Consider the following 16,485-nt stretch of genomic DNA (forward strand, 5'->3'; position numbering starts at 1 on the left):
TCTGCATGGGATGCTCTTTAGAGGATCAGTACAGACTCAAGGACTGAATGGCCTCTTTCTGCAATGCTGTGATTCTAAGATTCTATTAAAGTAATGAGGTGTGAATGGAAAATGAAAAACAGCTAAGTCACACTGCTCCTCAAACAAAACCAATTATATACTTCTAAAAACTGGACCATAAAATCATATTTAAGACATTTGTAATTTTCTTGCAGAGAGCAAGCAAGAAACATTGCATTTAGACTCAAGTGTGTGCCTATACCTAACACCCATCAGCAACTTAAATCTTATTCTCTGTTTACACATCGGCCCAAAATACAGGCCTAATCATTCCAGCTTAACCCATTTGTCTGCTGTTTGATCCTGAATCAGGAGGCAAAACCAACATCATTTCTCATACTGTGATAGCTCCCTCAAAGAATTCATTGCCTAATTAAGTTCCAGTTTCTGGTCCTATCACTAAGTACAAATATAAAATCAGTGCATTCCGCATATAACTTAATGCATCAGTTACTGATATATGTTTGAGGTAAAGTTTAAATATCTCACCTTGAATCAGAAGAAGGAAGTGACCACTGAGCCAAAGGTTTGATTTGAGTGTCAGATACCACACTTTTATATATTCCAGAGTTGTGGCAACAAACTAACTTTAACAACAGCACCAAGTGTTTCAACAGTGAATTTATTACAAAAACATACAGGTGCTCATAAGGTGGAAAATATTTGCTCTTTCATAGCTTTAATAGTGTTCTTTTGTGTTTTAAAATTACAACATTTTTACATAGTAAAATATCAAGTATTTTGTCATGATGTTGTGGTTTAAGTTTCTGAATATATCAACCTAGTTAACCCATCACAATCTTTAATGGAATGTCAAAAAAATTCTAGTCACAATTAGATGAAATAGATTTTCCTAATTTCTTATCTACAGCAGTAACAAATAAAATTAAACTGCATGACAGTATACTCAGTTCTCCTGCATGTCAAAAAAGCTGAGCATAAATTGGTTTACAATACTTCATTGGGTAAACTGAAGTATCAGTGTGACTGATATCACTAATAGAAAATATTAGAAATACGCACCAAGTCAGCATCTGAAGTAGAAAAGCAGTTTAATTTCTTGAGCATTTTTAAGACATTTAACATATGCAGTATTTCTTTTTAATTGCCTCATTCATAACATGGGACTAAAGAGAAACTTAAGCAGATGTTAAGAAAAGTGGGCAAACTGACTTGATTATTTTTCAGCATCTGGTCAAGGGTCCCAACTATCTCAGTACTGAGATCCAAGAAGAATAATAACATTCAGAATTAATTTATTTTTATTTCATTTGTAAATCGTTATCCAAGAGAAAATAATGTTTTGGTTTTGTTCAAACAAGCTTTGGTACATTACATTCATGCATCCTGATCTTGTCAATATGATAAATGTTGGCTGCAGTACTTTCCAATTATCACAATAAACAAGTTGGAAAGGCAAAGGCACATTCATGAGTTTTTCCCTTAAAAGCACCAGTTAACCTCGGAGGCATTTCATTTCCCTCAAATGTTGTATATAATCAATGATGCATCCTGAAAAATATGAGAACTCTCAATTAAACTTAGACAAATAGAATAACAGGATTTTATCCCTGAGGCACCAGTTCAGTTTTGCCACTGGAGAATAGATCTACAAATTTGTTAAATAAAAGTAAATTCCTTAATGAATTAAGGATGAGATTATTCAGTGAATATGGGAACAATTCATTCTTCAGATATTAAGGAGAACAAATTGATTTTAATACTTGGAGAAGTTCTTTCAAATGCTTGATGAAATTAAAGTTCTTTACTCTGGGTATTATCTAGAGATGCACCAAAGCTGAGGATAACTATAGCTCAAGTCACATACAGCTGGTGGATGCCGAAAGCACCATTATGTCTTTCAAACCATTACCATATCATCATTTTGAATCCAGATAACACATTAGTAATAGCGGTTCAAACTTCTAGTGGCAGGAATATCTGGCTGGCCATTCATCCAAATCTCTCGAATTATCCGTTCTCTCTCTTCCAATCTCTGTGCTCGTTCCAATTCTTCAGCAGAGGTAAAAACATTCATATTTAAAGTTCTCTCAAAGCGGCGATGTCGTCTTGCAGATAGATCAGAGGTAGTGTCAGAGTTATCATCATCACTGTCATCATCATCATCATTACTATCCTCATCACCTGCATTCTTTACCCCTGATTTCTTAAAATCTGTTCGGCAGGATATCCGCATAACCAGAGCACACAGGGTTAAAATCAGTCCAATGCACACACCAGAAACAAAATACAAAGCAGTTTTCTCAGGATTGTCTGTAAAGGAAACAGAATTGATTTATGTCATTCAATTGTTTCATTTAGAAACATATCACAACCCACCTTTCTTTCCTGCAGCATTCATGGACCCCATACAAATTTTCTTATTCAGTTGACCAGAAGGACATATAGTCCTTCATTAGGAATGATGTCCAAAACAGCGACTCTCCTGCTCCTCAGTTGCTACCTGACTTGCTGTGCTTTTGTAGCACCATACATTTTGACCCTGACTCTCCAGCATTTGCAGTCCAGCCCCTCACTTCACAACAGACAACAATGAAAGTGCATTATTCACGTCACCAATGTATATATTTACATGTATGTTCTGTTTCATGTTATGGATCAAGCTAATTTACAAAATAACTTTAATAGATATGCTTATGATATCACTACTGCATAATAGTGTGTGACCTGATGGAAGAAAGGGCTCAGTCTCCAACATATTGGGGCCATTTGCAGCATTACAAGCTGAGAAAAACTTGCAATGGGTTGGAACCAAATTGCTCAGTACTTTCCCAGACACAGCAATACTTGAAATTATAGTAAAAATGCAGATACCAGGAACTGCATTAAAAATAGATTGAATCTTTCGGGACTACATCTAGTTCTTATACTATGAGAACCAATATAAATATCAGCTCATCAGTATTAAATACTCTAAGGATTAAAAGCCCAACTATCGATGGCAGATCAGATCACATTCTTCCTTTTTTATCTTCTATAGTTATATCTGTTTCTGCTAAAGTTATGACTGAAATGTTTCTAGTACTCCCAAATGACTTGTAAATATTTTTATTAAAATGTCCTCCAATTGATAACAACCTAGAAATAAAAACTATTTCAGCTGCTGATGGTCTTCAAAATAATTGTTAAAGAGTGTATCTTTAAATTCTTTCATTTTAAATGTTCATTAAAATTCCACCCTCCATTCTCCCTGAGCCCCCATCCATTCTGACCTAATTCAAGCAGCTCAGGAATTCCTATCATTTTCAATGGCATAATACAAATTCCACCACTTAATACAAAAAAGTAATAACTTCTTAACGGTTCAAAAGTCGTCTATCCTTCTTAATTGTGAGCTGCAATTGGCGCCAACCCTTCCATGTTTGCCAAAAGGCTTATGTACCCTTCAAGTTATTGGTCAGATAAAACTTTTACTTATTTGGCCGTTCACTGAAGCCTATGCTGTCACTCTTGTTGACAAATTTATTGACTCACTGTTGTTACGAGTATTTTCAAATTATCCTTTCATTTAAATCAATGGTAACCTAAGTGATAGGGTTGGTTTCTACAGATAAACTTCAGTTTCATTATTTATAGTAGTTAATATTTAACACATGTAAAATTCATCAATCAAAATGAAATTCTCCTCTTTGTAGCCAAGTGTCTTGCCATGCTGCCTTGTTAAACTTTAACTGCTTGAACCTAAATTTATTCTATAGCTTGTAGCCAACATGATCCTTAAGTATCACAAGACAGAAATGTAAACTCAGGAAGCATATTCATTTACTTTATATTAAAAGGTACAACAAAGTTCATATGTAAGGAAATATAATTGAACATATTTAATTAAATGCACACAGTATTTTCTGTGTGCAGACATTTTAAGTTCAAATTTGTTTCACTTACATTACATGCTTTTCTTGCTGAAGCTACAGATCAAACCCAGGAAAATTTTATGATGTACAGACTGGTTAGCCCAGCTATTTGCAAATTCTCCAATAGGTTTGCTTTCATTCAGTTACCATTTGAAATTGATTAAAGGGCCTGGTTAATGCATGGACATGGAAGAGGTCAGATGCCAGTGGGAGGGCATTTACAGCTTTCCACCCACTGTTTTTATCTGTACTCTTACTATTCAAAGCTGAGCAGCAGTAAAAGGAACAACATCTTCTAATGAAGTATTGGCTAAAAATAAACATTAACTTTAAGTGACTCTTAATGCATATTTCAGACTTCATCTTTTTTGCCAGCTTTACTTATGCTGAAAAATAAATTAAAACTTCAATATTTCTTTTCATGACTACTGAATGACATGCTCCAAAAACATATCTGTTGGAATAAAAAGAACTACTAACAAACTTTCAGGTCTGCAAAACAACTTGTGAGATTACCACAAGACGATGAAATATAGGAACAGAAGTTCATTGCAGTACACACTCTGGCTGAAGACATTTCTCCTTATTTCCATTCTAAGAGGTCTTCCCTTTACTCTAAATATGTGCCCTCAGGTCCTAGTCTCTCCTACCAATGGAAACATCTTACCAACATCCACTCTGTCCAGACCATTCAATCAGATAGCCCCTCATCCTTTTAAACTGCATCGAGTATAGACCCAGAGTCCTCAAACGTTCCTCATACATTAAGCTTTTCATTCCTGGAACCATTCCCATGAGCCTCCTCTGAACATAATCTCGGGCCAGTACATCCTTCCTGAAATATGGGCCCAAAACCGTGCACAATATCCAAAAGTCTGTGTGATTTTTTTTTCTGTGGATACCCTGCCATCAGACAATTATTCAAAATAGGAAATCAATCTGTAGTTACCTATCTTTTATTTCTAAGTTATATTTCCAAGATTGACTTCGGAGAAAGGAAAAAAAACTATAATACTAATAAATATCCACTAACATATGGTTAGATATAATCAGTTTACAATTCCACAAGGCATGCAGCTTGACAAAACAGAATATTTAATTATTAACTACTGCTTGCAGATGGACATATCTGTACTATATTAAGCAATGCTTTTGTATAAAATATATTCTGAAGGTTTTTGTAACACATCAGCACCAAAATACAAAGTGCTACTTAAGTTTAGTTCAGTTAGGAATTTTTATAGATTGTGTATTCACTATCTTAGTAAATATGAACTAGTTAGACAAGCTATGTTCAATTTTTTTTGTTTCTTATTGATTGTTCAAGGGAGCAGAGTCTCCACTGATGACTGAAAAATCCAGGCACTGTTATAGCCAACATCCACTTGTTAAAATACTATTACATGCTGAGCACACTGTCGACTATCCAGTCTTATGCCTCCTTGCTGTGAACCTCCAGGTCTTGCTGTAATGTCTGGCCCCCTGCAGGCCTCCCAAGTGTTTTAGTTATTATGACTTTTGAATGGAAAGTAGGTCTCCACCTGACTGAGGGAACAAAAGAACTGTGATCTGAGCTGAAATGATAGAGCAGGGGGATGGGGGCAGAGGGGAAAGGTTTTGACAGGCAGGAATGCAGTGCAACATCCTCACCACCTGTCTGTACCTTTTCCACTGGATGTGCAGATTTGAAATTGACTCAGATCACCCTGAAGGACCCCAGGCTAACAGCAGTCTGATGTTATTGCAGCTTTTGCACAATTGGTGTATTCTGCACATTGGCAGTCTATTCTTCACTGCTAACATTACAATAATTTTAAATGCAAATTAAAATCCTCATTACATTTAATATGTTTGGCGCCTATGCTATAGCCATCATTTGTTTTCAAGAATCAGTTTCAGCAAGTTACAGTCACATGTAAAATTTTACTTGGAGAAAGTGAGGACTGCAGAGGCTGGAGATCAGAGCTGAAAAATATGTTGCTGGAAAAGCGCAGCAGGTCAGGCAGCATCCAAGGAGCAGGAGAATCGACGTTTCAGGCATAAGCCCTTCTTCAAGCTTATGCCCGAAACGTTGATTCTCCTGCTCCTTGGATGCTGCCTGACCTGCTGTGCTTTTACATGCAAAATTTTGTCAATTTACTTTTTCATTGTCATTTTACTTTTAATCAAAACCATTCTCAACATACTCCAGCAAAAAACATCAATAAAAAAATTGTTGTGACAGTTCCCCATGCCCCAACATTAACTTATAACCTTATTATATCATAGGCAAAATAATCAAAAACAGTTTACAGGCAGTACAAGCAGGAAGAGGTGATGGTTTAGTGGTACTATCACTTTTAATCCAGAGATATAGGTAATGTTCTAGGAACCCAGGTTCAAATCCTGCTATGACAGATGGTGGAATACACTTGCAATTTTTTTTAAAAATCTGGAATGAGGAGTTTAATAATGACCATGAAACCACAGTCGATTGTCAAGAAAAACCTATCAGGTTTCCCTAATGTCCTTTAGGGAAGGAAACTGGTTTGGCCTAAATGTGACTCCAGACCCACAGCAATGTGGTTGATTCTTAACTGAAATTTGAATTAGGAACGGGCAATAAATGTTGCCTGGCCAGTGATGCCCTTGTCCCATGAATGAATAAAGGGACCATAAACCAGCCCCAAAATCTCTGCTTCCATCAGAAGCAGCTTTCCTTGATTTCTGAACATTCATCCCCTTAACCACAGGTACCAGGGTAAATAATACTGCATTTGTATTTTCTTCAATATTTCCAGAGCTATAATTCCCAAAGCTTTAATGGTTCTCTTAAGTAGACAAGCCTCTTACAGCCAATTTTCCCACAAAACCGAATAAAAATAGAAAATTATGGAAATGCTCCATAAGCCTGGTAGTGTTTAGCATAAGATAGCATTAACATCCATATTTTTGCTATAGGGTTGGTAGTCCAAGTTGGGACATTTACTTATTCAGTAGACCCGTCTTGGCATAAAACACATTCACAAACAATGTTCATGCTGGGTGAGGAGGATAGGGTCAGATCTGCTGCCCCTAAAAGCAGATTGGAAATGTCATGCTGAGGTGGGCTTGTTAAAATGCTGTCCTCTGTCCCATATACTTAATTACATTTTCAGACCTCCAACCCTCATGCTGCACGTTCTATTATTCAATCCCCCTCCCTCCAATTCCCTTGCCACCTTCATGTACACATACCAACTCAACCCACACCATTCTCCATTTCAAATCATGGCACTCAAGACCCCAGTGACCCTTCATATTCTCCACGAAAACTCATGGCCCTTCTATGACCATTCATCCAATCTACACTAACTTCAGTGTTAATTAACACTCCAAGAACAATGGCACATTCTTTTGAAAACAAAATGCTTGTGAAATGTCTTGTAAGCAGCCCAACTTATCTCATTAATATTCTACTTCCTCTCTTACTAAATGTGCTAAACAATCTAGATATCGAAAAATTTCAATATGAAAACCAATGTATGTAGCAATACTTCAGCTTGCCACTGGCTCTGATCTGATCTAGAAACAAACGACACCTCAGGGCACGATCCATAGGCACCACAGATATTGACATCCAGCTTTTGTCTTATAACCATTATGCTTCATCTGCAAACCATTCAGTAAGCACGACTTGAATTGCAAGGTGCATCAGTATTTGGCAGTGAAAAGCTACAGCAGGACACTTTCCACACAGAAACAGGCATTTGGCTCAGGGATTCGATCAGGCTGTTTCTCAGGGTGCTTGTTTGTTCTCTTAGCACTTGCACACTTACAGCATACTTTCATGCTTGCATATCTGCCTTAGTGTGCTAGCAAATCAGCTAGAGCCAAAGATTATCAGTACTGTTACAGTGATGTGTTCTTTTGAACAGACGTATAGTCTGCTGGCCATGCTTGGCTATAGGGATCTGTCTGAGGACATGGGTGTCTTGTTGTACAGCAAAAGGAAATGTCAGTCTAACCCCTGCAGCATGTGGCAGCTTCCTATGCAGAAATGCACTGCTGCCTGTAAGGGGGTGGGATAGTCTTTAGTCCGGACAAGGGAGGGACCATGATTGTTTGGGACTCCCAGTACTGTCAGTCATGGAAGACACATTGAAGTATTGGCAAAATATGATTTATAAAGTGTATGATTTTCAATAGTTCTTCAGAGAGAGAGAAATATACAGAAATTAAAATAATTGATCACTATTGTCCATCAGTAAAATCTGTTACATATACTTCAGATTCAAATATTTTTTGTTTACTCAAGATATCTGATTCTGAATGTGAATGTTCAATTCTTTCTGACTTATTTTTAAACTTCTTATAAGACCATCGTTTCAGTTGCAGCTACTTGCAAGGCCATTTTGATACCTAGAAAACCTGACTGGTGCAATTCAGTATTTTCTCTATTCAGGGCAACCCAATTTCTCTAAGGGATCCTAAAACATTTGCCTGATATCTTATTTGAACATGCCATCCTAACATTTCAGAAAATACCTGGTTTAAATAGCTGATCAACCATCTCTTAGGAATCATTCAGACAGAGCATGTTGGTTTCCTAAGTGGTCCTCACCGGACTCATGTTCACACACACACAGAGACACACAAAAAAGATATAAATTCAGCCATACACTGCCTTGACCATAACAGCTCCGATTTCTTCCAATCTCATTGGCTGGTGTTACCACTGACAGCAAAACTGTCAGTTGACATAAAGCTGAATCTCTACAATGCCTTCCATGCCTTTACCTTTCTACATCTCCCTCCTCATTGAAAATTTTCGTAGAATCCTTTTACTGACCAAGATTTCAAATTCGCAAGGTTTATGAAGGTTTGTAGCTCAGGTTGAGGTTTAGGGTGTAGGTTTGCTCGCTGAGCTGTAGGTTTGACATCCAGACGTTTCATCACCTGGCTAGGTAACATCATCAGTGGCGACCTCCAAGTGAAGCGAAGCTGTCGTCTCCTGCTTTCTAATTATATCTTTCTCCTGGATGGGGTTCCTGGAGTTTGTGATGATGTCATTTCCTGTTCGTTTTCTGAGGGGTTGATAGATGGCATCTAGATCTATGTGCTTGTTTATGGCGTTGTGGTTGGAGTGCCAGGCCTCTAGGAATTCTCTGGCATGACGAACTTCGAAAAACAGAGGAGAACCACCTAAACGACGTATTCAAGAAGAACGGATACTCAAAAAACGCAGTGCGCAGATTCCTCAAGAACAAACCACTACAAGCAGACCAAACGCAGCCAGAAACCCTAACCACTTTACCATATATCAAAGAAGTTTTAGAAATGACAGCCAGACTATTGAGACCCCTCAGAATCCTAGTAGCACACAAACCCACCAACACTCTCAAACAAAAATTAACAAACTTAAAAGACCCAGTACAACCCATGGACAAAACCACGTCATCTATAAAATTCCATGCAAGGACTGCCACAAACACTACTTAGGACAAAAAGGAAGAAAGTTAGCCACCAGGATACATGAACACCAGCTAGCCACAAAAAGACACGACCCCCTCTCCCTCATACCCCTACACATGGATGAAAGAAACCACCATTTCGACTGGGACAACACATCTATCCTGGGACAGGCTAAGCAAAGACATGCCAGAGAATTCCTAGAGGCCTGGCACTCCAACCACAACGCCATAAACAAACACATAGATCTAAATGCCATCTATCAACCCCTCAGAAAACGAACAGGAAATGACATCACCACAAACCCCGGGAACCCCATCCAGGAGAAAGATATAAATAGAAAGCAGGAGACAACAGTTTCGCTTTACTTGGAGGTTGCCACTGATGATGTTACCTAGCCAGGTAATGAAATGTCTGAATATCAAACCTACAGCTCAGTGAGCAAACCTACACCCTAAGATTTCAAATATTAAGCTCTACTTTCTTAATACTGCTTGCATTTTCTTCATTATTATATAGAATACTCTTTAAGGAATTTTTTTTCCACCACCATATTATTTTTTACACTAAGTAATAAAACAAAATGGAATTATTGACCTACCTATGATGTAAGAATAGGTTTCCAAAAGGTTGCTTAATAATGCCATCTCTGTCCGAATGCCCCGTGTTTCAACAAGTTGTTTGTCAATCTTATCCACTGGGTCTGGTAATGGCTTGGCATCTATTGGGTAATCAGAAGCCGATCTTTCTTTCTTCTTTTCTTCTGCATAAATACAGCAAAGTCTCAAGTTAAGTATTATATAGTACGTAGTGTTCAAGACAATGTTACAAAACATTCTTATTCATGTGAAAATCATAAAGTCACAATGTACTTAATGAAAAAATTTCAAACAATAACCAACTCATATAGGAAAAGACAGCACAGATGTGCAGGTGTATGTTTGGGCAGCAATCCACCACGTGAGATTCCAGTGTAAAAAATACTAACTTTTTCTAGACTTTAGACCAGGCACATTAAACCATTGTTCACTACTTTGCCATAACTAAAAGGCAGAGCTGATGGATTTTATTGCTACTTCAAAGGCTCTTTTATTATATTTATCCAAGACAAGATATAACTTCCTCTCAAGTTATAGATAAGGGATGTTAATAATTTAATTGAAATTTGCTGAGGTTTGCCAATGCTTCTGTAAAAGAAGCATTGAGATGTTATCTGCAGATTCCCAGTTTGCCTCCAGCTGTTAAATTTTGAAATCTTTTAAAACAAGTTAACCAAGAAATCCTAATGTGTTTGTGGTTAAAAACCATTCACTTGGTTGTTACAAAAGACCTGAAATAAATCTCACTACATTTCAGTTCTTAAAATAAAATTAGATACGATGGAGGCAATGATCTCCAGTCCTTCTATTTCATTCCTATTGTAACTATGCATGAGTTAGCAGAAGGATCAGACATTAGGCCGAGACACATTTGCTGTTTCTCAGGGGTACCAAGAGATCTCTCCAGTCTGCACAAGACCACTAGTTAGGATGGCATCAAAAATTCTGAATAATGGGGTTTCCCACGTGTCCAACCTCCCAACAGTTGAGTGCATAACAAGCACAGGAAAGATTCGGGACAGAAGGCCATCAAATGACATAATCTAGACTGCTGAGGTGTGACTAAATAAAACTCTTTGAAATTATGAAAGCTTTTGGTAAAACTGAGAGAAAGGGTTTTATCTTGAAGGGAACAGTAAAAGTAATAGCCATCTATGTATGATAATCATCAATAAATAATGAAATACTCTCCACTTGCCTAAATGAGTGCAGATCTAATACTTAGGAACTTGAGTATAGTTGAAAAATGACATTTTGTCAAAGTTGTTCATCATGCACTCAGCAGGTGTTTCCTCTACTAATCAGAGTTAATTTCATAACCAATCAGCACTTTTTCTCATGCAGTATAAATATTGTTCTCTGAATAAAGATTCATGCACCTTGTGTCTCTCACTGTGTCTCACACCTGCACACACACTCCATGGGTACTGGGGAAAAAATAAGCACTACCGCAGTTAGGCGGTAGTGCGGGGGTTAATGGAAAAAAGAAAGAGGGAAAGAAAAAAAGAAAGAAAAGAAGAAAAAAAAGAAATAAACAGGAGAAAAAAAATATTGTTCTCCCTTTCCATTGGTATTCTTGTGAATTGTCCTGGAGAGCAAAGCAAAAAGCTTTGACAAACTGTGTGCTGTTTCAGTAATAGTCACTAAGCTTGACACAATCCAGGACAAAATAGCTCAATTGATTAGCACTCCCATTAAAAATCTATTTCCACCAATGCACAATGGCAGCAGTGTCTACCATCTACAAGATACACTGCAATAACTCACCAAGCCTCCTGCAGTTCACCTATGAAATCTGCAACCTTTACTACCTAGAAAGCTGCATGGAAGCCCCAACATCTGCAAGTGTCCTTCCAAGTTACACACTATCCTAAATCAAAACTACCCCATTGCTGTTTCACTCACAGGATCATGAACCTCCCAACTTACAGAGGCAATTAGGAGTCAACCAAATTGCTGTGGGTCTAGAGTCACACTTAGACGAGACCAGGTAAGGATGCCAGACTCCTGAAAGGACACTACTAATCCTGATGGGTTTTTGGAACAATGGACAGTGATTAGGTAAAACCTGTCACTAGGTTAAAAACATTTTTATGAATTCTCCTGAGTAGTGTAGTGATTACACTGTTAAGCCTGGGGATCTGGATTGTTAAGGAGAAAGTGAGGTCTGCAGATGCTGGAAAATACTTTCCTCATTCCTGATGAAGGGCTTATGCCCGAAACGTCGAATTACCTGTTCCTTGGATGCTGCCTGACCTGCTGCCCTTTTCCAGCAACACATTTTCAGATCTGGATTGTTAGTCCAGTAACATTAATACTTCAGCACTGTCTGCCATATAGATGAGGTTGGATAAGAGTCTAGATAGTCATAAAGAAGGCACAGAATGGTAGATCGAGAGAGTACTGCCAAACTTTGTGATAAGGTAGTTAAGCCACCAATTACAGATAATAAAATATTCTGAGGTGAAATTTGATAGCAAACAACAATGTTTGTGGAGACCTATATGTTAGTAACTTGCTTAGAGAGAGAGAAACAAAATCTAATTTTTGGAGATTGCAAACAAATCCATGCACTATCTTCAAGAATGTTGTGTGAAAAATATGTGACAGAGACACATACGGATTATGAACAATGTTCAAAATGTTAATAATAATGCATACTTTGAAAGCTGCGGTGATGTCTGGTTATCTATTTATAAATTTAAGATCATATATCTGCATCTATATCCTGTCAACCTTTCCATCATACATTCCTCTGTGAACTCTTGCAATGGAAGCTGCCTTTGTACACTTCATACACTGCATGATAATAGTTGCACAATAGAATACCAGCTTCAGTTTTGTCAGCCACTCATCCATCATATGACCTATCTAACTCCACTTGCCAAACACCTAATAATTCTATTAACTGTAAATATGAGTATTTAATCAAAGTTACATCAAAATAGGAATAGAATTTATGACTTCAATATGGTGTCCCAATTAGATCTTACATAATCACAATTATCCTCCGATTCCTACGTCAGCCAAAAAGTACATTTATTTTGAACACGTATGTGTGCACACAAAACTACATATCTATTGCCATATGTTATATCTCTGCACATGTTCTGACTTTCAACTCTTTCACTCTATTAATGTTTATGATTCCAATCTGATTGGCGACCGCTCTGTATTCGCAGCAATGTCAGATTCAAGTGGTGGCCAATGCTGGAGTTCTTGGCCGTCCGTAAAGAAGTGAAGGTTAAGGAGCCAGTTCCAAGGTAAGTTTAGCGTATTGGCAGGCCTGGCCAATAGTGAGAAGTTAATTGGGGTCAGGGGGATTTCGTTTAAGAAGCTACAGGAAAAAGTTAAGGGGGAAGTATTATTTTGGAGTGTTCTGTGCACAAATGAGAGCCCGATTCCCTTCGTGCCTGACAACAACGGTTATTGGGCTATGCAAGTGGCATAGACCTCCCCTCGCCATGCGTGAAATAGCGATGGAGGCCAAATGAGAAATCCGAGTGCCTCCACACTGTAAAATGGTATACAAGGTACCAGGTGAGAAGAGCATGTACAACCATATTATGAATGCATTGTGTTTGATAATCAAACATGGCTGAATGAAATGGCTGGGAGGAATCCAGTCTTCTGTGCCATCTCCTCTTTGTTCTATGTGTTCTTCTTTAATATTCAACCTTTTGTTCTTTTCTCAATAGTTGAAATTTGTATTGTCTTGTTCAAATAAAATACACATTATGTCACTGACTATGTGAAATACTGAATTATCTTCAGATAATCATTTTAATGTTTCCATTAAAGTTTTGTTTGAACATTGCAGCCTCTCCCAAATAACTGGGATTGAGTTTGATACTTTTTTTCTAAACAGCTGCACCAATAGCGAAAGTGCGCACTAGATGTGAAACTTCTTGATTGATGAAAATAAAAAGACATTAGATTTTCAATGGCCAGAAAATAGTTTCTGTCGTGTATTTGAGACTTGCACACATGGATCCTGCGAATCCCCATTATAGTGAACGCCAAAGGAACTACTTAAGAAATTTAAGATCTCTATTACTCTACAACTCTGCTGGGCAATTTCACTTAGCTTGAAGTCGCCAATAGTATCCATTTAAATGCGTGTTTCAGAGGGATTTGCTGCAGTTAAGTAACAGTTACTCCGGAAGTTAGAAATGTTATTAAATGCCTAGTCTAACTTCTGATTAAGCATTCAACTGAACATCCCAAACCCAATCTAATCTCATATGCTCCCATCTACACCTGAGACCACTTACAGTTCTCACACCCTGACCCAACACCTCATCTCCCCCTTGGAATGACACATCCCCTAACACCTGGACTCGGCAGCCCCCTTTCCTGTTACCAGAGCTTTCACACCTACCCCATCCCAGGAATCTTATGGACATACCCATTCCCCACTACTAGACCCAGTATTCTCCCCCACCCCACCACCTACCCTGCCGTTGGATCTGATAGCCCCCATCCTCTCTTAGACCAGACAGCGGCACGGTGGCTCAGTGGTTAGCACAGCACCAAGGTCCCAGGTTCGATTCCAGCCTCGAGCGACTGTCTGGATGGAGTTTGCACAATCTCCCTGTGTCAGCATGGGCTTCCTCCGGGTGCTGCGGTTTCCTCCCACAGTCCAAAGATGTGCAAGTCCGCTGAATTGGCCATGTTAAATTGCCCATAGTGCATTAGTCACAGGGGGGGTGGATTACTCTTCGGACGTAAAAACAATGACTGCAGATGCTGGAAACCAGATTTTGGATTAGCAGTGCTGGAAGAGCACAGCAGTTCAGGCAGCATCCGAGGAGCAGCAAAATCAACGTTTAGGGCTTCGGAGGGTCAGTATGGACTTGTTGGGCCGAAGGACCTGTTTCCACGCTGTAGGGAATCTAGTCTAATCTAACCCAATATATCGCATTTTCAGTGACCTGTGCAAAACACTTCAAGACATATATGCCCATTGTTCCCTGGCAAACCAACTTACCCACATTTTACTTAACTAACATCTGACTTTCTGAGAGTTCTAAAGAAGGATCACTGGATCCAAAATGTTAACTGATTTCTCTCCACATACTGCCAGACCTGCTGAGCATTTCCAGCAATTTCTGTTTTTGTTGACACCTAACATACCTAACATTTCTGTTTTTGTTGACACCCTTTTACACAAAACTCTTTCCTCATAGCTGTCAAAGTGACTGTGTTATTGGACATTTAAATTACAGAACATAGCCACTTACTATTGCGAAAGGGTGTGTGGTTTGCCTTCCCCAGCTGTTCTATACAATGTTAGACCTGTCAGAATGAAATTAAGACTCTGTATTTCTGAAGGCACTCTGATGAGAATCTATCAGAAATATTGAGCACTTTGTAAACAAAAAGAGCAGAGTGGCAATCTGCATGAGATTGCAATTTCATGGAAACCTCTGACCCAATATTTGTGGATAGGGTGCCCTGCATTCATCTTTTTCAATTCAATTGTAGCAACAGATGATATAGGCACAGATTTCCTTCATGAAAATTGACTCTATTACAAATGATTCTGAAAGGACAAAATGGTATCCATTTAAATCACAGTATTTGTCTGATCTTGTAGCAGTTAAGTAATTGGTTATTCAGGAAGAATTAGAATCATTATTAAATACCGAGTCTAACTTCTGGCTAACCATTCAATAGAACAACCCACCCCATATCTAATCTCACCCACTTTCAACTACATCTCTTCAAGACCCCTTACAAATCCCAAACCCTGCTCCAATACCTCATCTACACCTTTGACCCAATACACACCCCAATACAGCAACTTCCACTTCCCTGTCACCAGACCTGAAACTCTTACCCCGCATGGGCCTCTGGACTAATAAGCTTTTGCAGTGACAAAAAAATCAACAAAAAGCATCTTTTTGAAATAGATTAAATTGGCAGCTTTCCAGAGGTCATCGATTAACATTTCCTTATAAAATAATGGAAAATGACTTACCTGGTAAAGACACTTCTGTTATAAAGGGTAGCACATCATGGGAGAAGACACCATCACCTATAATGTTAGGATCATACGGTTTAGGGTGTGGTGAAAAATTGGGATGGTGAATCCCTTTGTAATGAGTTGGTTTAGAGTTGGTTTCACCCAGCAGTTTCTTTGGAACTGTAAGACAAAGTAAATAGCATTGTATTGAGTCACAATTAATGCTCACAGAAATTGATCACATGGAAACAATATCCATTTGTAAGTCTAAATAACTTAATTAAAACCAGAAATCAAATATGACTATCATTTTATGTTATGCATCCTAACATTCTCAGAAACATGTGATTTCCTAAACACAGTAACAGTATCATTCAGACAAACAACTGACTTAACCCAACCAGACTACCTCAACAATTTTCATGTATAAGAAAACGACATTCATTCTTGACTTGAATTTGCATTAGGATTCAGTGGAACTTCTGAGACTGGAAATTACCGTTGTTAATTAAAGCAGATGAACACTTAACTTCTGAGCATTTGACCATCTGAT

General features: G+C 38.2%; 1 protein-coding gene across 8 annotated transcripts in view; it reads right to left on the bottom strand.

The window, feature by feature from the left end:
• Nucleotides 1–715: 715 nt before the first annotated feature.
• Nucleotides 716–16,485, bottom strand: part of LOC132806371 (protein eva-1 homolog A-like) — a 399,357-nt gene continuing 383,587 nt past the window's right edge. For 7 of the 8 annotated variants that reach the window (XM_060821240.1, XM_060821244.1, XM_060821237.1 and 4 more), the window contains 3 exons: nt 15,948–16,112; nt 9,967–10,128; nt 718–2,334 (listed from right to left, as the gene is read on the bottom strand). In XM_060821240.1, coding sequence (XP_060677223.1) covers nt 1,964–2,334; nt 9,967–10,128; nt 15,948–16,112 — 698 coding nt within the window. In that variant the 3' untranslated portion in view covers nt 718–1,963. Of the gene's footprint in view, nt 2,335–9,966; nt 10,129–15,947; nt 16,113–16,485 lie in introns of all 8 variants that reach the window. The other variant, XM_060821245.1, reaches the window with a different exon arrangement.

Source organism: Hemiscyllium ocellatum, chromosome 3 (genome assembly GCF_020745735.1).
Source record: "Hemiscyllium ocellatum isolate sHemOce1 chromosome 3, sHemOce1.pat.X.cur, whole genome shotgun sequence".
NCBI classification, from domain to species: domain Eukaryota; kingdom Metazoa; phylum Chordata; class Chondrichthyes; order Orectolobiformes; family Hemiscylliidae; genus Hemiscyllium; species Hemiscyllium ocellatum.